This window comes from Amblyomma mixtum, chromosome 1, assembly GCF_055824585.1.
Source record: "Amblyomma mixtum isolate Tamu chromosome 1, ASM5582458v1, whole genome shotgun sequence".
Taxonomy (NCBI): Eukaryota; Metazoa; Arthropoda; class Arachnida; order Ixodida; family Ixodidae; genus Amblyomma; species Amblyomma mixtum.
In genome coordinates this window covers 255,602,719-255,628,148 of record NC_143012.1, presented here as the reverse complement: position 1 = coordinate 255,628,148, position 25,430 = coordinate 255,602,719, and the positions used below count along the sequence as shown (strand labels likewise).

Sequence of the window (25,430 nt, the reverse complement as noted above, 5' to 3'; positions counted from 1 at the left end):
AGGATAGATTTAGCGATGGGAAAAAGTGCAGGATGGTGGAGGTGTGGTAGGTAGAACGTCTGTTGCTGAAAACGCCCGTGAGCGACAGACGGCTTGCTTCAGCTTGAAAGGGCTCTGTAGTGTCAATGTGGCCACTTGCTTATGTCTGCGCGATAAAATAAACCTGACATGCATATGTCAGGTTTGATTGCTGGAGTTCAGCTTTGCATACAGGCTTCCTTCAGTATGTGCTCATGCAAGCCACGGATCAATAATTTTTAGCTACTTATCAAAGATATGTAAACATGTGCTTTGGCCAGAATTGGGCAGTTTTGCACATCCGAACTTGTAGTCAGATCCAGCTCAAGAACGAAGCAGCAAATTTCCCTCAAAGGAGGCCCTCCAGCTCGTGACATAGTGACATCACGGTGGGCTGGCAAGTGCTAGGGGATTGACCCTGCATTAACGGTTTATTGCGACGTCATGACAGTCGGTCAGTGCCATTGTCTGGAAGGCCTGGATGGCTGGAGGGGCATTTGCCGCTTCATTTTGGAGTGGTATCCGAATATAGCATACTTGAAAAAAATTTTGTTCTCGTGCAAACAATTGGTAGGTTCCAGCAAGTTGAGCAAAAAAAACTTGTTGTGTTTGTCTCTTGCTGCTCATGTTTCCAGGAACGGTTGTTTTATTACTTCTTGGTTCGCAGCAGGCAGCCAGTTTACTGAAGGCGGCCAGTGTACCGAAGGCAGCCGGTGTACCGAAAGCAGCCGGTGTACCGAAGGCAGCTGGTGTACCGAAGGCAGCTGGTGTACCGAAGGCAGCCGGTGTACCGAAGGCAGCCGGTGTACCGAAAGCAGTCAGTGTGCCAAAGACAGTCAGTGTACTGAAGGCAGTCAGTGTACTGAAGGCAGCACAGAAGGCTGCTCCTTCCATCAAGGAGCTCAGCTCAAAGGTGAACCCTGCAGAGCCTCCGCGGACCCCTCGCAAGCCCAAAGCGCAGCCAGCTGCTGCAGGGACCCAAGCCTCCCCTCCTGAGGCCACTCATAGCACTCGCACCCGTCGGGAGATCCGGCTTCCTGCCCGCTTTCAGGATTCGGCCTTGTACTTCTCGCCCAATGGGGACCTGTACGACATTGCGCCATCCTTGTCGCCCCGGCAGCGAGGTCGTCCGGCCTCCACCAGGTCAGTGCACAGGGAACGGTTTAAAAGTTATGAACTCCAGCCGTAACTGTCGCATTTTACAGCAGGCAGGATTTGTGTTCTAGAGTGGCGCAGAAAATAACCTACTCATGGTACCAATGTATCTGTGGAGCCTGGGACCTATACGTGGAGCCTCCAACTTCTGCTTTTAATTGCGATTGCGTTGTTGTGCAGCTGTTGTTTTGAGGCGACAACTCATGATACCTGCTAGGCGGGCCTAGTGCCACCCCGCGTCTGGCATCGGGAAGGGGCAGTCATCTACAAATGTCTCGTGCTAGTTCTCCTTTGTGCTTGCGCCGTCGCTCTTGTTTATCGAATTTCATGTGGAAAAGAGCGACTCGTTCCGAGGAAGTCAAGATAGCCATCCTTCAATTGGAGAGATTTAGCATAGCACAGTCCACTTTCGCGAGGTGCCACTGGATCGCGCTATACTAAATGTCTCTACAGATGCATGCCGCACGTGCCGGTTCCAAAAACAGTTATTTGCTTGAAACAAATACTTTTAGATTTCGAATACCCTACATTCAGATCGAATCGAATGTCGAATACTTTACTATTTGACTAAATTTGCAAAATTATCGAATACTTGCACATGCCTAGTAACAGCATTACCGTATAAACGTGTGTAAGGGCCGCACTTTTTTTTCCAGATTCGGGGGCCAATTTTCGGGATGCGGCCCATACACGCGATGTACGAAAAAAAAAATTTTTTTAAAAAGTAAGAACACACCAATCAGGGAATGAGCGGCATTTATTATACGTCCAATCGTCACTCGCGGAGTATTTCGACTCTTGAGTTGGTGCTGTGCTCTGGTGCACGCTCATCCCAAAAAGCCGCGCAGCACGTCCGCTGTCAACGCGTAGCCGTTGTTCCGCACTTCCATCACATAGCAGGGCAGCTCTTCTTCCAGTTCTGGAAACTCGCACGGCTTGCCTCGGAAAGCGCACTTTTTGCAGTTTGTTTCTCAATGCACCCTTTTGGTTGCACGATCATCGGACGTGCTTCTTGGCCACGTCGAATTCCCTGTCCGCCGCACGCTTGCCGTGTTCACGAGCTAACTCCCAGCCATGTAGCTGATAAGGTGCTTGCCAATTGTGCTAAATCTAAATTACTCGGCGGCAGCACGCGAAAGCCACAACCGCCACAACTACGACACACGCGCTTACATGCCATAAAGGCTGGAGCTGGCGATACTGATGCCGTTGTAGATAGCGAAAAGTCGCGGCGGGAAAAAAAAAAGATGATGATGACGACTGCGGCCTTGGGCGCCATCCATGGACGGTTTTTGGAAGCTCTTGTGCGCGTGCTTGCCCTCCGCGATCAAGCGCACCATTGTTCGCAGCCGGAGCTGATCGCGGAGGCCACTGCGCGTGCATTTAGAAGGCTATTACCGCCTGGGTCATGGAAAGTTCGGGTGCGGCCCTTACACAGATTTATTTTTTTTTAAATATTTCCTTCGGGAAGGCGGGTTGCGGCCCATACACGAGTGCGGCCCTTACATGCGTTTATACGCTAACTTGGCACTCTAAAACTTATGTTGATGAAGTGCCGCAACTTTTAGGAAAGGCTTTAGCACCTACAGTGGAAAATTTCTGTAGTTAGCAAAGTCTTGTATGGCAAAGTAGGCTCATACAAACACTAGACATTTGCTCTTGAATCATGTGCACCCAGTGCAACATTACCTGAAGTTGTCTCCCGAATTGTGACATTGACATAGCTCCTGAGTGACAACTTCAGCAAGTCAGCTGCAGTGCTACTATAATAGACTACTGCAGGAATTCACGTGACATGGATATTACGGAGAAGTCAGTTGTTGATTTACTGAGGCCTTGTGTTACTGTAGTATTACTGTGGTGGATAGGCTGTAGTATTTGTGCCATTGTGTGCCATATAAATTTCACCACTTCACTTCCACTATATTTCGGGAGGCACGCTGGCACCTTTCGTGCACAAGGTAGAAACAGATTTCTGCTATTTCTACGTGTTAACATGCCAGTGTGGTGGCTAACTTTCTCAAAGCAGCAGCAGGCAGGTGTCCGCAGTCATGTGCCAAAGTCTAATGCATAACCTGCCATCATTTTGTATTGTCATGCAGTATCTGTAAAGAGCTATCTGTGAAATGCGTGGGCGATTATGGAATGTCACCTGATAACTTTCTGGATACAGAGCAGCCAGTTATATGGCAGTCTTGGTCAGTCAAGTTCAGTAGCATAATTGAGCTTGTTTTTTTGCAAATGCCTTTGAGTAGAGTCTGCTAGCACTATGTCATTATGGCAGCTTGGGTGATCACTGTCATGAATTCTGTTAAAGGGTTTATAACTATATTGAGAAAACCGGAAAATCCGATCATTATATCTGGACCGGAAAAAAAAAGGAAAATAAAAAAAAAGCAGAAAGAACACACCCATGCATGAAGGTGTTACCTCATGCATGCTGCCACCCCCACCAGCGCTCCTGTAAGGACCCACAGCGTCTTGGCGCTCTGCCAAGTTCGCCCAGCTAGCCATTCCGGCTGGGGCTCCAGTCAAAAGATAAACATGCTGTGACGTTATGGGCGCACAGCATCTTGGTGCGCTGCGGACAGTGTGAAATGTAGGAATAAGCTAAGAAAGCGAACGCTTAAAAAAAAAATTATATTCTCAAATTCGAAAGTGGGAGGTGGGTTGATGGATATCACCTTGCGCTTAGTCACCGTCATTTTCACCCTGTTCACAAACCACAAATGGGCGGAAACCGTGGAAACTACATTTGTGTTGTGCGAGAAAGCAATACGCAGTGGCGGCCAAGCAAGCTCTTCCCTCCTCCCCCCAGTGATTGTGGCGATGATATAGCTTGGTTGCCGATGATGATGATGATGATGATGATGATGTAGCCTTCCCTTTGTAACGGGTGGGCGCCTACCAAAGGTGCCCAAAGCCGTATAGCAACGCCCTCTCTTGGATTTCGTCAGGCTGGTTCGTTTGTGATGTTTTCACGTGATTCGCATCAAAGTATTTTATTTTTTATCAAACTTTCAGACCTCTAGTGGTAAGCATCGTCTGGGTAGCCAGAATCCTGTTGCTGTATCCCTTATTTTGCCGATAATTTGATCGCTATATATGGTTTATTTTTACACTGGGGCAATGGGAGAATTGATAAATCTAAAGAATTTGATTGTTATAAGTGACATATCATTATATCTGGTATCGTTGTAAGTGGATTACGCTCTACTTTTGCACAGGATTTTCAAGGGGCTAATCTCTGAGTTCGATAAAGCCAATAATCAGAAATATTTGGGTTTGATATATCGGTGCTCGACTGTATTGATATGTAATGTGGAGGTGGGAGACTTTGGTCCTAGGCTTTGGATTTGGGCTTCTGTAAGTTGATGACGTTCTTGTTTAGTTCTTGTTGATAGTATCCAAGCCTGGCCTGCAGAGCAGCTTTGATGGCGCTTCATAGTGCAGAGCTACAGATATGGTTCTCAGGGGGGTCTGAGATGGGGTGTTGGTGTAGACAAGAATTAAGTGGGGATTAATTGCTCTTTGTGGCGACTTGGTGCAGCAACTCAAAGGCCGGCCAGGTGCCCCGTCCTCCCCCGGCTCCTGCCCCGCATGCCCCAGCTTCTGCGGAGCCGTCACTGTCATCATCGGCTTCATCATGCTGTTCTTCTTCCTCATCAACGTCATCATCGCCAACATCTTCTCGCTCTTCTTCTCCTTGTGACAGCTGCTTTAGGGGTTCAGCAGGCACTTCCCAAGCACGGCATCCAAAAGTAAGTGGGCACACTTATGCTCTTCACTCTGGAGAAGCCGGCTTTAAAATGCGAGAGCCGCAAAGCAGTTAATTATTGTTAAACGTCTTTTAACAGCAGCTTGCCTCATTTAGGTAATGCACTTTTCCTGGTCCATGTTTATGGAGTTTGCTGGCTGCTGCGCACCTTGTTTGTTAGTTCCAAATTTTCTGATGTTTTTTAATAGCGGTAGCTGTTCGAGGCATGCTCCCCCGGTTTTGCGATGTCTGCACTGGTGCATATGTTATCAAGTGGCCACCATCACACATGGAAAGGTGGAGAGGGGCAGGAGGGGACCAGGAATCGAGAGGAGAGTTGAGGGGAAGCTTTACTTTTGCTTTAACCCTTTGAGGGTCAAATTATTTTGAAGAAAACTTTCCCAGGTGGTCAAATTACTTTATTGCGGATCTTGAATCTACAAAATGTATATAATCGAGAATAAATAGTAAAAGAAAAATTAGGAACAGTACTTTGGTGACAGCATCACTCAAAACTGGAAAATGTTCAATAGAATGGAATAGCAACGGTGATAAGCAAGCTAAGAGCACCACCAATAAAGATAGAAATCAACTTTCGCCGCCTCTGCAAAACAGTGCCCACAAAGAGAAAACACGTTTCGCGCGACTCCGTTGCGATCCCGCGGCGGAATCGAAACCGCGTAGGCGCGTTGCCACAGAGGGCGAGAATACCTCGCGAGCAACAGTGATGAGCAAGCTAAGAGCAGCGCCAATAAAGATAGAAATCAACTTCGGCAGCCACTGCAAGATAGTGCTGCCAAAAAGAAAACTCAAATTTCGCGCGACTCCGTTGCGATCACGCGGCGAAACCAAAACTACAAAAGGGGTGTTGCCGCAGTCTGTGCCGCTGCGCTAAAGCTAGACATAAGTTCTGCTTATCTCCGTAAGAAGGCAGCACAAAATTCAAACACTTGTTGTAAGTCCAAAGAGGTGGCAGCACCCCCCAGTGAGCACGCATTGTTCTTTTGGCGCAAAATTTCAAACGGAAGATCGAAACCGTACCCGTACGGCAAAGACCTTGCGGGACAGAAAACTGCCGCCGTACATATACGGCAAAAACCTTCAAAGGGTTAATGGAATTTGACACCCCAAAGTGACTCAGGCTATGAGGGACGCAGTAATGGAGGGCTTCAGATAGTTTCGACTACCTGAGGCTCTTTGAAGTGCACTGACGTCGCACAGTACATGGGCCTGTAGCATTTCGCCTGCATCGAAATGTGACCACCGTGGCCGGAATCGAACCTGCATCTTTCAGGTCGGCAGTTGACAACCGTAACCACTGACCCACCGCGGTGGTTGGAGGGGAAAAGCGGAGTGTGTGCAGGAGAGGAGGAGCAACACAGCGAGACGTCATAGTGCACTATATGGTGCTTACGAGTTGAGGCATTACGGTGCATCATTGAGAGCAGCGGAGCGTAGAATCGGGACGCGCAGGCCAGCTGTGGCTCAAGCAGTGCTATGGGCTAGGTGGTACGGTGCCTTGAAGAAATCTGTGCTAACAATGCAGCTGGTACAAACCAGCTGCTTCCCGATTCCGGGAGGAAGAGCCTTCCTTGCCAGTCTTAAAGTTGCGGGCAAGGCAATAGCACAGTGACGATAAGACGCTTGAGTGTCAGCAGGACCTCAAAAGCTACACCTGTGAAGTGGTGAACGGCATGAGGTGCGTGAAAACCTCCAGGCATGGGCTTGGCAATGTGACCCAAAATATAACTCGAGCATTTCGTACGAGAAGCTAGCCCTCATACTTGCCACGTAACGGAATGATTGCATGCAAACTGGGCAGAGGCCACAGGCGGGTGTCTTGTGGCCCTTATGCAGGCTGCCCACATGAATGGTGGCCGCACCCTGCGGCAGCTGTCACGTCTCAAGACGGACGGGTTTGTGAGCCTCCACTCCATCCAGAACTCACAGTCGTCCAGCACACCCGAGGGCTCCATCGACATAAACGTGGAGTCCCTGTCAGGTTAGTTGTGCTCTGCCCCAGTGGGGTGGCAGGAATTTAAATCTCCGCTTGTAGTTAATTTTCGCAAACGAAGGCCAAAGGATCGAATGGGACTAATTGAGAAACCAGACGCAGTAGGTGGGCCAGGTGCTGAAAGCGTATTCAGCTTCTGAAAAGAAAAGAAAGAAAAAAAAAGAAGGCAATAGAAAAATGCCTTCGAGTTCAATGCACCATGAAATTCACTATAATAGAACAGTAAATTTGAAGTTTTAAAAAAGACTGATAATTCAGCATGAGTTTTTTTTTTTTTTTTTTTTTCGGATCCCTCAGCTCACTTGAGGGGGAGCTGGTCTTAGAAAAAAAATTTTTGTAATTATGTAATTTAATTTTATGTGAAACAAGACCTTGTATACTTATATAATATGTTATGCAATTTAAATTTTGCAGCAGGAAACTTGCTAGGACGCACGCCATTGGTCTGTCTTGACATCAAACTATGCGATAAGGGCAAAATTATTATCCTGCCTATCATAGAAGTTGAGTTACAGGGTTTTGAATTTGCCACTTCACAAGCTGGAAGAAACTGATGATTTCAAAATCCTATTACTCACCTTCTATAAGAGCAGGATGATAATTTTACCCTTTTGCGTAGCTTTATGTCAAGAGAAACCAATGGCATGTAGTCTAACAAGTTCCTTACAGTAGAATTTCTTTCAAACTCTCGGCAAAAGTTACCTAACATATTGCGTAAGTGCACAAGGACTTGTTGTCTATAAAATTAAATTACATATTTGGAATCAATGCTCAAAAATGCATGTTCTCTGAAGATTCCATAGTTGTGACTTCATTAATAAAAATTTATTTCTAAGACCCTCTTGTTAAGCAGCGAATGCAGTTTCGCCACCAAGCAAATAAAACTAAGTCCGGTTATAATAAACACAGCAATCACACAGCATTTGTTCTTAATATCCCAAAGTCAACGGGTCACATTATTGTATTTGCTCGCGTAATTTGCGTACTTTTTTTTTCCTGAAATTAATACTTCAAAGTCGGGGTGTGCAAATTACACGGAGATTTCACGAACAAGTCCGAAAAAACTACAAGCATCATAACGTGCAGTGTATGGGGTATATTTCCACGTATAAGTCGGCCTCGCAACTCCCTACACGATGGCGTGACAGCACATGTGCAGCTCTAACAGGAAACGTGTAACAATACAGTCGCAAAGCCAGGCAGTCGGTGACATGGAGATACAAGGAGATAAAATGGTGCCCTCGGATGCGGCCCAGCTGAGTAGCAGCCAACAGAACAGTCAGCAGTCTTGTAGATACATATTCTGGTGCGACGTTGCATATGGTTGCCGGAATGAGGTTGCCGGAAAGCAACCGCCGGTGCACAGTTGACTTTGCGTTATTGTAATCTATTTACAAACGAATTACTGACTTTTTTTTTTATACCACTCATACCGTCTGTGGCTGTGCTGATCTTCCGAAGCCTGGCCTGTACGACTGGTGTGCATGCTGGTATGCTTGCACAGCAGGGAGTGCAAAATATGCGAATAAAGGTTTTTTTCTTATAAGTCTGGGTAATATATTAGGGATGCGCAAATTACGGAAGTATGTGCGGTATATACTGATTGGGTGCCTCATATTGCCTTGAATGTAGAGATGCCTGGGGTAACATAATAAAAGTTTGTTTTTCACTTTTGTTTGGGCAGTGTCCAGAAGAGCAGAGAGAGAGAATGGGAGTGAGAGGACGTGAGCTGGGCTTGTGCATTCTGTGGGACTCTGAAGCAGGCCATGCTCTAACAGGCGTTCAGTTATTTTGCTAGTGTCACTCCCGTCTGGTCATGCACACGTGCACGTGTGCTATGTCTTCCAGGATGACCATTTTTGTCCCTTGACATCGCAGGTCAGTGGTGATGATGGTGCTCACGTGGCGCCATCTTTATAAGCAGCTGAGAACCTCTGGGGATGTAGCCCTTCAGGCTTTTTTGCCAGTGCTCGCTCCTCGCACCTCTAACAGTAGAGTGGAAGCAAGTTGTAGGCCTATATTACTGCTAATGGGGAGCGCTTGTTAGCATGCACCTTCCGTAGCTCTCTTCCCCAGAGTGCCATCATGAAATGTGCTGTCTCCTTTGGTTTTCAGACTCTGACGAAGATTCATTGTCTTTGAGTGAAGAGTCTCGCGTGAAGAAGACGGACACACCGAACGGACAGAAGGCAAGCCGCGAACGCGTGCGCCGAAAACAGTTGCTGTCACTCTTCATGCAGCTGCAGAGTGTTGCTTTTCGATCACCTGGCGCGAGGCCGCTCTCTAAAGTTACGATTCTGTCGCAGGTGAGCCAACAGCTTTGGATGTTCTGTGTGGGAGGAAGTTTTGTATAGGCACACAGCCTGGGATTGACAGGCACTGAAGTTCATATAAACACTGAAATAGCGACAACTTCATAGAAAATTTATGATACCAATTTTTCAATTTTGTTTTGGTTTGTTTTTGTGATTTCTAAGGTCTATAAATTTATTGCTCAGTTCAATTAATCAAACCATTTTTTGGGGGTCCTTCGTAGTCTGAGTAGTCAGCCAGCGACTAGTTGCTGTTCTCATTGTCAACATTTTAGTATTATATTTTGAACGTACAAAGTCCAAGAATTCTATTTTCCTTTTCCTTTTTTTTTGCATGGTTCATGGCGGTGTTGCTTGGGGTTTAAAGGTTGGATTTGAGCAGCCCTTTGGCACTAATCACTGAGAAACATAGATTTTCGTACTATTACCTAGAGGGAAAGCTGGCGGCCCGTCTATGGGAGTTTGCATGGCGACCCCTTGAGACCACTTCAGCCACCATGGGCGCTCAAAGCATCATGGGGCGGTGAGCTACTTGTTGCGGAACTGCAACTTTTGGCCAAAAAATAATAAAAAAATAAAGCTGTTTGATAACTACAAACGTCCTAACATTGAAAATCTTTTCTAATGATTGCAATAAACGAGCAGAAAAGCATTTAAGTGCAAAGTTTGCCCAAAATAAGAGACGACTCGCTCTCCTATTGGCCTAGTAATGAACACTATAAAAACTAATATTTCGTACTTAACACGCGCACTTTTAAAATTAAATATGTTTTCAAAAAAGATGTTGTTGCTTAGATACGATAAGAGGTTTTTTAATGGCATTTCGGAAAAGTGAAACCTTTTATTGGCGTCGTGTGTTGTCGCCTTTTCACTACTATGGTTTGTACACTCTGCATTTGCGCGAAAGTCGTCTGCGCACACACGAACAGCGTTTTCGGAATGAAAAATCTTAGTAGTGCTACTCCGTGTTCCCGAAAAATTACGACTGTGCCGCAACAAGTAGCTCACCGCCCCATGATGCTTTGGGCGTCCATGGAGGCTGAAGTGCAGCGCCGCCAGCTTTCCCTCTAGGTAATAGTAAGAAACTCTATGCTGAGAAAGCTCATGCTGTAGTTTTAATGACTTCACTGGCAAAAGCACAATCTATGCAATGGACTAGGCACCAGTGGACATGTGTGCTAAGCCACTGGATGCCACTGTTGTGAGGCTGGTTCGGAGATGTTCAGGGTCCGCGCATATTCTTGCTCAGTGTGTCGGTCTGTTAGAGGGGCAGGGCACAGAACTTCTTTGGCTGGTTTTCAGGCCAGCCAGTACCTTCGCTGCCTCAAGGTGCTCTCGTCGCACCTGAGCGAAGAGAAGCACTGGCTGCGACGGCGGCGGGCGGCCCTGGAAAGCTGCCTGGAGGCCAGTCGGCGCGGCCAGCAGCCAGCCCGGCTGCCAAAGGCTGAGCCAAAGCCACCTCCGCTGCCACCAGACATCTGCGAGGTGTGCGACTTGAGCCAACCCACGGTGCCACCCTTGCGCGAAGCCAGTGAGGAAGCGAGCTGCGGCCCCACCAGTGCCATGTTTTCCGCCATGTTCGAGAATGTCAAGAGGGATATCAGTGGTGAGTGTTGGTAACTGATGCAGCTGGAACCATTTTCTGTGCTTACCAGCAGCTCTGCAACATGGGCCATGTTCGTAGTAAAAGGCAAACCATAAAGGTCAATGTCCTTGGTGACATTTCAGCAATATGCAGAGCTATACTTTCAGGCATTTCCTGTATGAGTGTGAGTTGAAGTTTAAACTAGAGGTTGGTATGGTCTGCATGCAGACACACACACACACACATCAAAGAACAAAACGAGACAGTCTAAATAATACTTTTCCTGGGATTGCTCATGTCGGGCTGTCACCAGAGGTGTCCTTGCAGGTAACCCTGAAGCATTGCCAGAGGAATGCCATGACACCAAGGCCCATAGCTTAGCTGGAAATGAATCTTGCCTTGCGGGGCAACCTCACTACGTCTCTCCTGCACTAGTGCCACTCAAGCGTCCCTGCATGTTTTTTTCACAGAAGCTGTATAGTATGTGTGTTATCCAATACACGTGCAGCAATAAACATGCAGCGATGCAGTTGTAAAACCATCGGTGGGAGGCAAAGGAGATAATGGGTGATAAACCGGCATACTCTCCTGTGGCCCGGCTGACTAGCGCCATATTGAACAGCAAATGGTTCGGTAGCTTCAGAATTGGGGCTCGCGCGCAACTGTTTGTCAGGGAAACTAACCGCCAGCGCGAGCAAGCCGGGTAAACGATGCACTTGGTGCCTTGCCATTCACACCTTTCGCAACCACACACGGCGATGCAGCTATGCCGGTATTCCCAAGCTTGCCTTGCACGTACCCGCATACATGCTAGTCGTCTGGTGCAGCAGAAAGTGTGAAATATACGAGTAAAAATTTTCTTTTTTTCAAAAATACGAATAAAAATTTGGGGATGCATGAATTATGCGCGGGCGCAAATTACGTGAGTAAACACAGTAACTGCAAGTGCGAGTGGGCTGTAGTTTACATATGTACAAGTCTGGTTAACAAAAACTGAATGCAAACGCAAAATATTACGTATGTACGAGGGGGTACCCAAAAGAATCCGAACTAATTTTTTTAATCGGCAGAGCTTCTGCGGAACCGCATTTTGCCACTAGGATCGCATAGAACGAACCAGAGTCAGTAAGCCGAGTGCCGTCGCTGGAGGAGGTCAGACTAGTTTAGGCACAGTTTTAGAGTGATGACTGTTTGTGTGAGTGTCGTTTTTGCAATGGCTGATTTTCGGGAGCAGCGTGCGCCGGTGAAGTTCTGATTTTTGCTCGGAAAAAGTGGAACGGAAACTCTTATTCAGAAAGACTTTCAAGGATGATGCTATGGGGACAACTCAAGTGTTCCTGAATCAAATCCTGAATCAAAGCAACAATCATGCCAATGGAAAACTTCAAATTCACCTCATTTCAAGAAAGCTCGTCAGGTGAAACCGAACCTCAAAACAATGCTGATTTGTTTTTTCGACGTGAGAGGAGTCGTCCATTCAGAATTTGTTCTGCAGGGTCAGACAGTTAACCAGACTTTCTACTTGGATGTTTTGAAAAGATTGGGCAACAGTGTGTGGTGGAAGCGGCCTGATTTGTGGCAGATGGTTGACTGGTTTTTCCACCATGGCAATGCCCCTGCTCACACAGCCCTGTCTCTACAACAATTTTGGGCCAAAAATGGCATGACCACTCTTCCTCAACCCTCATACTCACCCGACCTTGCCCCATGCTACTTTCTTTGTTTCATAGAATGAAAAGACAGGTGAATGGAAAGCGTTTCGCTTATGTTGCTGAGGTGAAGAAAAAAATGACGGAGGGACTGTCAAGCATCACAAAAGATGAATTTAAACAATGTTTTGAAAAAATGGAATGAAAGATTCGACAAGCGTATCATTGCAAGTGGAGAGTACTTTGAAGGAGATTGAAGGTCTGTGCTTAAAATGTGAACAAACAAGTTCAAACAAAAATAAGTTTGGTTTCTTTTGGGTACCCCCTCGTATATGCCAGAACATAAGAATGAAAGCAGAAGGAACAAGTGGAAAACGAAAGAAGCTAGAAACTGGCTAAAAAAATACACGGGGCTGGAACTGAGCATGCTACAAAAAAAAAAAAAGACACCGCACTTCACCTGGGTAGGGCCTGGTGAGAGAACTCGCCAGCTGAAGGTGCATGCCTTCGGTGGCAGAAGAGTCCGGCATCAGTCACAGAGGTGACCGTCACCTCAGATTGTACCAGTGTGCTGTACGCTTGCGTTCCACAACACCAGTTGTGCTTCCATGCTTGCCTCTGATGCCAATGGGTATACCGGCACAAGCTCGCCAGACCGTGACGTGAAGGCCTTCAGGTCTGCGATGTGGGCACGGCTGGTTTTCCTTTTAGTGGGATCCTCCAACCGGTACGCGAGTAGACACCAGACTGACCACTGGGTTCGTACCAATCCACTTAGGAGCAAGCGAGGCTGAGAACTCCTTGCGCGCATCGCTAAAGACGTGGTTGTGCTTCAGGACAAGATCGCCCACCTTAAAAGTCGGGCTGCAGTGCTTGCGGTCATACTGGGCTCTGGCTGCCGCTAAACTCTGCCTTGCTTTACTGAGAGCCTAGCAAAGCCAGCCCCTAAGCGTCGACGCATAAGCAGAGCAGTCTGCCCGCGTCTGCTCATCCCCGAGCTGGCTCTGAACGACGCTTGACATCGGATTCGCCAACTCCGTCCCAAAATTATGAAAAGCGGGAGAGAAACCAGTTGAGTGATTCTCAGCTGTTTGAATGGTGAACGTGAATTCACTCCAATGCTATGCCCAATCCTTTTGACACTCGGCAAAGGCTGCCAGCATTGGCTGAAGCGTTCAATTGATTCGCTCGGTCACGTTGGACTGGGGATGGTTGGGTGAAGTGGTGTGATGCTGGATTTCGATGGTACAGCATGTATTATCAAAAACCTGAGCAGCAAGATAGGACACATTGTCCGTGATCAGTCTTCCCGGGAAGCCAAACTGACAGAACTTTTCCTGGAGTTTATCCAGCACTGCTTGTGCTGACACTTTCCGAAGAGGGTACAACTCGACCCATTTGGAAAAATGGTCAGCAACTACCACCAGGTAGTTGATGGTCCCTTGCCTGCTCCCTTGCTCCTGTGGGAAGGCCCCCATCAAATTGCAGGTGGCCGTCTGCCATGGACACACATATCAACTGGCTTCATTATTCCAGTCAGCTTGCCACCCCGTGATTTCACCACTTCACAGACATGGCAGGAACAGCAATAGCGGAAAATGTCGCGCTTCAAGCCAGGCTAGGTCACCGATTGATTTAGTTACGTCACTCGGTGAAACTGCAGCGGTGGGCTAGTGGTCTGAGCATCCGTCTCGCATGCGGGAGGTGCGGGGTTCGATCCCCAGTGCCGCCGGGCACCCACTGGTGATACAGTGGGTACAATTTTCCTCTGGCCTGGTGCTAGGCTTCTTTAGGGTGAAATGCTTGGGCAATGGGTCTCTGACCCCACCTTGAATTGAAGAAAAGTACCCTGTGTTGTCATGGCGCTCTTTGGCAGCAGATGCCCTTGCGCCATAAAAATTCACTATCATCATCACTCCGTTTCGTTAAACTTAGGAGCCACTCGGATAACAGGCCAATGGTTCGTCATGGGATAGTTGCCACAGTGAGCCCCTCGGGCTTTTGGGGATAACCACCTTGAACGGGTCGATGGACTCGTATCGGTGGCTATGTACTTCAGCACGAGCCCGTCATGGTCAAGCACATACGAATCCCAGGGTTTGCTGCGAGATACACTGTATTTTGCACCCCCCCCCCAATTGTGCCTGCTACAATAAAAGTAGCGTCACGGCACCCAGTCTTCCCAAGACTGTTGCTCACCTCCCAACAAAAGGGGTCATTTTGCTGGGCTTTCGGTAACTCTTTCTGGCTGAAAAAAATTCCAGTCGATCTCAAACCTGGTCTCATCCCCTCAAGTTCGCAGCCAAAACTTCTGCTCACATCAGCGCTTCCAAGGTGCTCACAAGGAGCTTTTTCTCTCGCCTGCTTTGCGAAATGCTGCTTGCCTGGCATCTAGCTCTGAAAAATACCCCACTTTACCCATTTACCCATCCTACGATTGAGCTGATCCTTGGGAGTAAGTAGGCATCCTTGCGAGTCAGCGCATCCATACGGTGATAATCCACACACGAATGATGGCTGCCTTTTTTCGTGGGCACCATTATCTCTGGGGGTGCCAAGGTGCTAGACAAGCGATGGATATTGTCCGCCGACAGCATCTCATTCAGCAGATCATCGATCACCTGCCTTTTTGCTCGGCTTATGGGTCTGGGCTTGCACATCAGAGGAAGCACATCTCAGGTATGGATCTTGTGGGTCACTAAAGTAGTACAGGCAGGTTGATCTGTGAAGAGCTCATTGTACTGATGCAGCAGTGCTGTCAAACAAGACATTTACCGCTGAGGTGACCAGTTGATGTGGCGCTTTGTTGTGCCACGCAACTCAGTCGTAAAGGGAAGGGTAAACTACAGAATGCTGGACACAAGGACATGGCCCCGGTCGCTGAGCGAGGCACTCTCCAATGCTTCCACTGCGCAGGCAGATATTGACGCCGGTGGGTTGATTGTTTCAGCTGGGAAAATGGTCCGTCACGATAGCCGCGATTCGCAATGCCCAACATGATCCCGGTCTTAGGAGAAAGTCCCTTCCGAGAATCACGGGCACATTGAGCCCTGGGAGATGTATGAAACGCTTGTGTCTCGGCCGCTCTCCCCATCTGACAGTCAGCCTCATGGTGCCAGCCAAATGGGCTATGCCTTTCGCAAGGTTGAATTCCATACGGCAGTCCTGCAAACGTATCAAGTGCTTTTGCAAGTGGGACAACACCTTTTCACTGAACAAGGAGGCACTGGCTCCCGTATCCAGTAAGGACGGAAACTTGCGTGCGCCCAGCAATGCAGCTTGCTCTGTACGCAGAGGAAATTAGCAAAGATTGGACCAGTCATCCCTTCATGACTGACCCTGCCTCCGTTTTCCTGCCTCACAGGAGGCCTGGCTACAGTGCATTCTATTCCTAAGTGGCCCATTTTTTGACAGTGGAAACAGCGCACACCGCCGTGACCTTGGTCGCGGGACAATGGCGCCTCTCCCCGCCTGGGTCTGGTCGCTGCACAACCAAAGGGTGGCTGTTTCGGGCTTCCCCCTGCACTGTGCATTGGATCACTTGATGTCCATCGGCACGCGGTGCAGAAAACGGTGCAGCGCAGGCTGTCCATCTCCCGCACAAGTAGGGATTGAGAGCTCATTCGCTGAGCTCCCATGCGTCGTTTTGCTTGCTAACGGCTGCAAAGGCTAACTGAGCGGGTGGTCGTTGGTGGGGAGAGGCCATGGCCCCTCTCCATGCACAGCATGGCTTGAAGGCCTGGCTTGCCATCGGTGGTGGGCAATAGGCGCATGTGGTGAGAATGTTGCCTTGATGCTCTTGGCCTCTATGGCCAGCTTCTATGCCGAAAACATCGGAAGCTTTCAAAAGGTGTGCCGAAAGCGTTGGATATGCCTGCCTGATCACCCTTTCGACGCCTTCCTCATTCGAGGCTCTGGGCTTGGCGACTGAAGAATGGTTTTCCGTCACATGTAGATACCCCTGGAGTGACTCACTTGTGCAGGAATGCTGCATGGAATTCCTCGAGAGTCGCTGCCCAGTGGCTGGCAACCCGATACCACCTAGCTACCGTGTCAGTCCGTGCTGTGGGGATGAGGTGTGCAAGCCCAACTTGATCAGTGAGACAAATAGTTATTCGATAATGGGTGAGGGACTTGAGGAAATCCTAGACACTGAGAAGGTCATCATACCTGTTGTATGTTAGCATGGGCAACTTGACCACGGGGTGAGACAGTATTGACTTGGCCAAAAGTGCCTCAACAGCCCCTGACAGTGACTGTATCATCTGGGCAGCCCTTGTTAGCAGCAACTGCACTCTGGCCTCAGAGGAGACCGTTTCCACAGGGAACCAGGCCAGCGCCTCGCCGTTCCCAGAGCAGACCTGACTGCTAGCGGGGCCCGGCTACTGTTGTGCGGGTCTCCCCTTTGCGGCAGTGTCGCAAAAACTGCTTTCGCACTGGGCGGAAAGCTTGTACAGATGACATGTGACTGCATGTGACTGTCATTGACTGTAGCACCGCAGTGTGCTCCCGATACAGCTTCAATAGGAGTTGCGTGACCCACGTTGGGGGTTGTATTGCTGTATACCCCAATGGGGGCCGCAGCCAGATGTGGTGTTTGGCTATTTGAAGGAACAGCAGCCAGTGGATCAATCAATAAACGCTAGGACTGTGTAGCTCTGTAGGGAGGTGACTTGTAACTTCCAAATTCCCCACAGGGGGTGTCAGACATGGTGCGCAAGCCTGATCGTCGAAGTGCCCTGCTCTGCTAATGTGCTGTCAAAGGTATAAGAGCCAGTGACTTGGCACATTGGTCACCAGTTGTGGGTTTCTCATTGGGCACACACACCAGCCACTGCATTTCAGGCATCGCGCATGCCAAGGACCCTGATTAGCTGTCACCATATGCACCCTGAGGGGGCACCGCTGCGGCGCACTCAACCTCCACACGGAGGAGAGCGACACACCACTAAGAAACAGGCCCTTAGGCTCGCAAAGGAGACGTTTATTGACGTCGTCCTCTGGGGATACACACACTCAACAGTCACCCCGTCCCGGGGGCGCAGAGGAGCAAGCTCCCAGGGGTGGAATTGCTGCGCCATTTGTGCCATGGCGCGCCATAAGGATTTCCCTTCGCCATCCTGCTCCATAGACGGCAAATTGTGCCTTGAATAGTTTCTGGCGCCACTGTGCGCGAAAAAAAAAAAAAAAAGAACTGACGATTTCGGATTCTGTTTGCCTGTGAGTGTTTTGCTTGGCTATGGCTTGGCTGAACGCAGCCGTGACGCTCGCATCAGCAGCCAGTGGCACTAGCTAGCATCGCGGAGGCGCGTCTGTGCCTGTCTGTGTGCATAGCCTGCGTAGCGCGTCGCATCATACATGTGCAGTAAATGGCGGCAACTGTGATTTTGCGTGGAGACGCAGAAAATTGAGAAATGGCAAAAAGTAAATGCCATTTTGCTTTATTCAGTGCTGTTAAACTGACAGGAGCGAACAAAGCAGTGGTGACGCTATGGAGGAGCGAAATTACAACCCACGTGCGCCACGGCGGTTGTTTCCAACCGCTTTTATCATTCTCCGTTTTCGGTACAGTCTAGAAACTGCGCATTGCTGTAGAGTTCAAGAAAGAAGTGTACGACAGAAACGTCGGCCTAGAAGCTAGCCCGCGCAATCGCACCGCCTACACTGCAGCGTGCGCGCCGGGGCGCCCCAGCGGGCTGCTGATGCTGTGAGCCAGCAGATCAGTGCAGGCGACAGTGTGCAGGTGCTGAGAGAGTTTTTCCCTGCGGAAGGGCTGCTTTCTTCTCACGAATGAGGGAAAGGCCGTTGCGCTAGGGCGTGCGCTCGAACCGCGTTGGCCGAAGGGTAACAACTTTTGTAAGCTGCGGGTCGTTCGAAACTGGGCTTGGCCCGCGAGGGTCTCAGCGGGGTTTACAGAGCCTCTCCCAAACGTACACCCCTAAAGAAAGCCGGGCGCCAGGTCGGGGGACGCTTGTACCTATTTTTACCGGTGGGTGTCCAGCAGTGGGTTTAGAAACAACCACCTCCCGCAGCTGAGGCGGGCGCTTAAACAACTGGGCCACGACTGCGGTTTGTGCTTTTGGAGGAAGCAAACGGCAGTCTACCAAACATCCTTAAACATCTGGAGGAAGTTGATTCTGCTCTGATGCAACACAAGTAGACAATTTAATATTGACTTTGTGCAGTGGTTGACACTGTGCAAAAAATCTCCTCTCTTCATGTGTTCCTCTGTTATTTATCCAAGTTTGTTAATATTTGATAACGTGCAATAAAGGAAGTTGCAAACATATTCCTACAGGGCTTGTCTATACATACAGCCAGACACCAGCAGTGTGTTGTGTGCATATACTAGACTTTAGATCTATGGCTGCTTAATCCAGTTGTTTCTACATGGTAGCATCATTTCCAGGCAGCTGCTGTGTTATGTGTATTGAGGGAGCAGTTGCTCAGACGTAATGTTTAAATGGCGAACGTAGTATGAAGACAGCATACAGAAAACTAGAGGACAGGCTGTGTCAGGGTTTTCTGTGTGCTGTCAGTGCTACCATCATAGTTCAAGCTGGAGTGTTTGATAGAACTGCTGGGGATACTTTGGTAGAGTTAAGTATTATGAATGCACAATGTATTTTAAGGAGGAAGTAGCTAGGAGTGGCAACACATCTTGCATGTTTTATAGATCGAATGGTTTGTTGTGTCCGTGTAAGGTCTATACTGCTCTGAAGTGCAGTTTGTGTTAGTTTAAAATTGATAAATCCACATCTTAGGTGTTCCCAAACTGCTCCGTAACTCCATTTCGCCTGCTCCAAACCTGCTCCAAAAGGCAGTTTTTCCTGCTCCTAGGTATGCTTCAAGATGCGGTTTGTCAGTTCCACCCCCTGAGCTCCTCTGTGCGCATGAAGTGACATGAGCAATATGCGCCGCTAGTGCGCCGCTGCGGGAGAAGGTCCCCACGGCAGTGCTGTGACCTTTCTCACGGTGATCGTTGGGCCGTTGTGCAAGGAGAGTGGGCAGTCAGTGCAATGTATGCCTGTCGGAGGTTGCTAAGCCCCGCTAGACAGGCTCGAGCCGCTGCGGGTCAGAGGACCCCGTGTTGGCAAGCTCGAGTATGCACTGGTCCGAACAGCAAAGGCTGATGGGCAAGGACAGTAGTGTACGCACCTTATGCTGTCTTAGAGGAGTCTCGCTGTCTGGGCTACACTGAAGTGGGTCCCGAATTCCTGCCAAAATGCACCAATGGCAAAGGCCACAGGCAAGCCGGGGTGGAACTGTAGCTGAATAACAGTGATAAGTCACCCAGCCACTGCTCAGTCGCCTGAGGCGGGAGGAAGGGAAGGAGGAGGTGAACATGGAACGCAGCCAAACTAACGCAATGGTGGGAAGCCAAGATTCGCACATTCCTGGCACTTTGACATTCGATCTGCTTTGCCACTATTCAGTCTGAGTTTGAGCTGACAACACCCCTAGTGAAAGTACTGAAATCTGTATACTGACATGTCCAGTTTGTGTCTGTCTCAAAGAATTGACGTGGATTTTTCTTTACAGGCCACCACTCGTATAGTAAAAGCAGCAAACGACATAAAGCCAAACGCAAAGAGAGCCGTGGTGCAAAATCAGGTTGGTGTTAGCTTTATCTGCAGCTTCCGTCGGCATGTGAAAATTGGAACAATGGGTGAATGGTGGAAATTGTGAACGAATGGCTGCAGTATGCCTTGCCCACATAACACGAGTTCGTACCTGGGAAACCCGAAGGCAAAGGCAGCCTTTTCCACATGCCTGCACTCTCGCTTGGAAGGAAGGAAGGCACAGTTTAATTGAGAGCACAAGTGTTCATTAGACAGAAGGCTGCATTGCAAACACTGCACTAGTCCCTAGACCTCAGTGCAACCAATTGCCCTGCTGCAGCTCGTGAAAGCAGGTCAGTGGAGCAAAGGACACTTGCTGGCTGTACGACCAACCAAAGGGTTAAATCATGCAATACAGTATGAAGTAGGACAGGGACTGTATGGAGTATAACTAGCTATCACAGATTGCACGGTGATACCGTATTTACTCGCATAATAGGCGCACTTTTTTTCCAGAAAATCCGGCTCAAAGTTCGGGGTGCGTCTATTACGCGGGGTAAAATTTCCGGAAATTTTTCGACTCGCAAAATTGAACACACCGCGTAAACGCACTCGTGTACGGGCCGCACCCCGTTTTCGCGAAGAAAATGTTTTAAAAAAAAAGGGTCCGTGTAAGGGCCGCACCGAAACTTTCGGAATGCACGCTCCGAGGCCTCTGCGATCGGCTCCGGCTGCGCGCAACAGGCGCTTGATCGCGGAGGCCACACACGCGCACAGGAGCTTTCAGACGCCGCCCACGGAGGGCACCCAAGGCCAAGCTCATCATCACCATCGTTTTCCTCCGCCGCGAGCCTTCGCTATCTATATCGCCATCAGCATCTCCAGCTCTTTTTTTTTTGTTGTTGTTGTTGCTGTCAAGCGCCGGGATTTGCGGTAGCGCAATAGTTATCGTGGTTTATGGCTTTGCCGCGGAGCGTTGATGTTTTAGCTCGACGGGCAAGCACCACACGGCTGGGAGTTTGCTCTCGAACACGGCAAGCGTGCGGCAGGTCGGAAAATACGACGTGGCCGAGAAGTGCAGCAGTTGCGACTGCGGCGTCCCTAAATTTTCGTACGCGACTCCAAGCGTCGAGGTTTTCGCGGGCCTAAGTCGGGAACGTTTCCGGCTGGAGATGAAGCTTTCCAAACCGACGTTTAAAGTGAGCACCCCTGAAAACTGTGTGCGGCTGTTCTACGCGATGTCGTTGTACGTGCTGTGGGTCCGCAGCAGCTGCGACGGCAGCAGCACTAGTAGGGACTAGTAGTCAGTTCAGCAAAAACTTTGTTAAAATAAAGATTGGGAAGCGGGGAGTGGCGAGGCGTCGGCTTGCAATCGTGTAAATACAGTATTGATCACAGTGCCAAGTTCGGGGTGCGCCTATTATGCGCGGAAATAAAAAAATCTGATTTTTCGCGCCCTAACTAGGGGTGCGCCTATTATGCGAGTGCGCCTATTACGCGAGTAAATACGGTATATCTCTGTTGCCACCAGCAGTGGCCATTGTGGACAGTGAATCGGCTACATTGAGCCTTTCTAGAACATCTGCACCTGGGGACTCCATTTGTGTCTTGACTTGAACCGACAATTAAACAAGCGTGACTTGCTTGCTGCCTTTGCCATGGTTCCCTGGCAAAGGTCAGCAGGTATCGGGGAGAAAAATGCCTTGCTGCTGCTCGGGTTGGTGGTGGTTGTCCGTATCGATTTCCTGCTCATGACCTTTCTCTGAAACAATGCTTTAGCATGTCAGTGAGAAGGCCCAATAGGGACGTGAGGCTTGAACAGGAAGAATGAATGTGGGGTTGACTGAGGGATTCTTTAAAGAGCTTTTTCTTCAGGGGGCACAAGCAGTGCAACTGTCCCCATTGCGCTTGTAAGGAATCCATGGAGTGTAGTCCCTAGTAGCAGTGGCTGCGCGCTCTTGTCGCTCAAAAAGCACAAAGTGAAAGTTTAAAAGCCAACAAAAAAGAAGCCTCCCCCCCCCCGATGATGTTATGGCATTGGTTTTGGTCAGGGTCATGAGGTTGCACTCACTGCGTATGCTGTGGGTAACTCCATGTCTTTGTTACGTGCGCACGTTGCAAAATCAAACATTTAAATGGCAAGAAAATAACTGATGTGGATTAAGAAAAAGCACGACCTCTTCTAACTGAAGTTTCAGACTCTAGCAATCTGCTTGCGAGACAGCCAACAAACATGTCGTGGTGAAGGCTATTTGCGTAGGTTCTTGTAGCATGCAGCTGCGAGTGCACCTCATTTGAGGCTCACTGTTGTGGGTTCTTTTTTTTTTTTATCTAGTCTGTCTCAAATCGCTGAAGTGTAATCCGCCTTCACATTCGAGCACCATTTAGTCAGATGCAACATCAGGTCTACAAAGGTGCTGTGGCATAGCAACATGGGACCAACTACCCAGCACGGAGCACCACTTGCACCTAGTTTCACTGAAGCCCATGTCGACAGATTGGCTTTTGCATGTGAACCATGTGCCAACAAACATGAAAACATGTGGCAACGAGGAGACAAGAAGTGTTAAAATGATAGTGAAAGCAGGGCACATGTGAATCAGCAACGCTGAACATGCAAAACTTCCTATTCAGAAAGGGACTGCTGTTTCTTGTCAAGCAGTGCCAAGAGAGGTACACTTACGCACACATCAGGTCAAGAGTGAAGATTGGCAGAGCCCTCAAATATTTCTCTTTCTTCTCTGTCCTTCCTTTCTGAATCTCTCTGCCACGCAAGATCATAGCAGCTGGAAGCTCCTCAATGCACTGCCAGGTGCATCTTGCCAGTGGTAGAAAGGGAATATGCATGCTTTCTTAACTGGTTGCTGGTGCACGTGCCAGTTTTTCCAATGTAGAAAGTTGCTTTGAGTTGCTTTGGGACGTTAAACCTCAATAAACCAATGAACCAAACACCAGCAGGGTCATGAGAATCCATTGGCGCCATTCGCTGAAAGGGGCTCTTTTGACGGAAAAGCCGCTGCGTTCTTAAGTTGTATCCGACTATGGATCACTTCCTAGGGCCATGAAACATAAAGGTTTTTGTGCTCTCTTCTCCTTTGTGCTACGTTATCTTCACTAGATGTAATTAAGTGAAGGATGAAGAGAAGTAGGAAAGCTTCATGTGGTGACCACATGTAGCTTACCTCTTCGGGAGCTGCTCCTTTTACAAAGCCACTCAGTTTTTCTGTTTTATTTGTGGACAAACTTTGGGAACATCAAGAGCTGCATAGCCATGTGTTAGTGAAGAGCAGTAGTTTTAATGCTTGCTTTACATTTTGGCAGGTATGGAACAGCCTCCAAAACACAAGCCTAAAGCTGAGCCATCGCAGAAGGGGGGAGAGGGTGCCGCCAAGTCACCAACTGCCGCAAGGATTGAAGCTATCAAATCGGAGGAGCTTGACATGGCGGAAATGGTTCCTGGGAGTGGTGAATTGACACCAGTTGCCTACACATTAAACGGTGGTCATATTGGTGCTTTGCGAAGCATCCCAACGCCCACAGATGTGCCCAAGAAGTACACGCTGTACCCCACCAAGGGAACTGCACTGGGGGATCTCTCAAAGCTGGCTGCTGCGGCGCAGCATATTATTGGGCCGTGCGTCATTAAACGGGTCAAGCTGCGTTCAGGCCAGACGGTGTATGTTTACAAGCAGCCAAATGATGGTGGCACATTCACCTTACCCGAAGGTGCCACTGGTTGTGCTGTGGTGGAAGACAGCCAGTCACCGTCCACTGGTTGTGCTGTGGTGGAAGACAGCCAGTCACCGTCCACTGGTTGTGCTGTGGAGGAAGACAACCAGTCACCGTCGTCAGAGTTGTGCGCAGAAGATGAGAGGGAGTTAGCACAGATGGAAGAAACTTGTGCGTCTGAACAACCTGCCTGCCAAGACGACGAGGAGGTTTCAGAAGTGATGTGTGATTATCAAAGTCTGGATGATCCGTTGCATGGTCATGAAGGAGGACTCCAGCAGGGTGATGACAATGATGATGCAGTCCTAGAGGACACTTCAGAGTGGATCTCAGGGGATGGAGACACATGCATTGTCATGAAACTTCCGGTAAGCTCCGATGAAGAAGAAGAAGGTGGCAGCAGCTCATCAAGTGAGTCGTAGCACTGGTTTCTGTTGGTGGACACATGTGGTGGGATGTGCAGATTCACATCTGACCAAAGAACAACTTGCACACTGCCTTTGTGACTCGATGTGGCCGAGAACGGTTGGTGTGCCCTGTGGCTGCTGCTCTTTCAGCCAAGCTGTTCAGTCTCAGTTTCAAGATGTGCTCAAGACACGAGCCAACATTTGTGGGCATTTGTAGGGACATTTGTCAATGTGTGTGCCGATGTTTGTGCACGTGCACTTTCGGTGGAAAAATGGACCACTCATCACTGACGTCATTTCGAGTGGGGAAAGACCAGTGGAAGGAGCACGGTGTTCATTGTTCATTTTCAATGTAAATATACATGTTCAGATGTTTTCTTTGTGTGATTGGCCATAATTAAAATAATATAGAAGTGCCTGCGTTCAATCTGGAAAAGCCTTTTATAGAGCACCCACTACTACTAATGGCAGAGCATGAGGCCATGCAATGACTGTCCGCATTAAGCAGTGTAGAAATGTTGGGTGTGTGGACAGATGGCCATCTTGATACGTTGGAGCTGTTTGGATTTTTTGGTAAAAATTTCAGCACACGTGAAACCATTTCTGTGGCATCCACCAGGCAGAAATCATTGGCAGACATTCTAGAATTATGTCATACAGATTTGTAAGCTGTCTTTTGTACTTGCTCAACTTAATTAGGGAGCAATAACTCTGCATGACAAAAGAAATACTTCTGCATTTTCACTGTGTGGCTTACAGCAATGTTCTAGTTTCCTTAGACATAAACAGTGTTGTGGAGCATTGCATGACTGTGATCATAATGCATACCTTCTCAGATTCATGGCTTGGCATCTTTGCACTGCTGCACTTCCTTTTGCATCTGCAAGGATCACCAATTGTTTTTTTTCTCTTGTTACACAGCTAATGCGGCGCATATAATGCCATTTCTGTTGTGCCAAAAATTTTTGGGGATGTGTCATTCCATTGAACTCGACGTTCACACCTGGCCTTGTTGAAAAAAATCCATATCATAAGTGGTACAGAGGCTGAAGTTTCTTTTTAATAGAATACTGCAAACACAATTGTAAACTGTAATGCAAAATCTGGCAGCACACAGCAGTTTTCTGATGGATTTTGGCTTTTTACTGCACAGTTTCGGTTCCTAAATGAACCTTGTGGAACCGACAGCTGCGTGCTGTCATGATCAGATGCAGGGACACTGGACATAGAAATGTGTTGGTT

General features: G+C 48.6%; 1 protein-coding gene across 12 annotated transcripts in view; it reads left to right on the top strand.

Moving 5' to 3' along the window:
* LOC149371515 (uncharacterized) overlaps positions 1-24,564 on the top strand; it is a 67,606-nt gene extending 43,042 nt beyond the window's left edge. For 9 of the 12 annotated variants that reach the window (XM_089565760.1, XM_089565759.1, XM_089565761.1 and 6 more), the window contains 7 exons: positions 686-1,161; positions 4,724-4,934; positions 6,788-6,932; positions 9,060-9,250; positions 10,559-10,862; positions 20,033-20,104; positions 23,374-24,564. In XM_089565760.1, the coding sequence (XP_089421886.1) occupies positions 686-1,161; positions 4,724-4,934; positions 6,788-6,932; positions 9,060-9,250; positions 10,559-10,862; positions 20,033-20,104; positions 23,374-24,203 (2,229 nt within the window). In that variant the 3' untranslated portion in view covers positions 24,204-24,564. The remainder of the gene's footprint in view (positions 1-685; positions 1,162-4,723; positions 4,935-6,787; positions 6,933-9,059; positions 9,251-10,558; positions 10,863-20,032; positions 20,105-23,373) is intronic. The other 3 variants (XM_089565755.1, XM_089565763.1, XM_089565762.1) reach the window with 3 other exon arrangements.
* Positions 24,565-25,430: the final 866 nt, after the last annotated feature.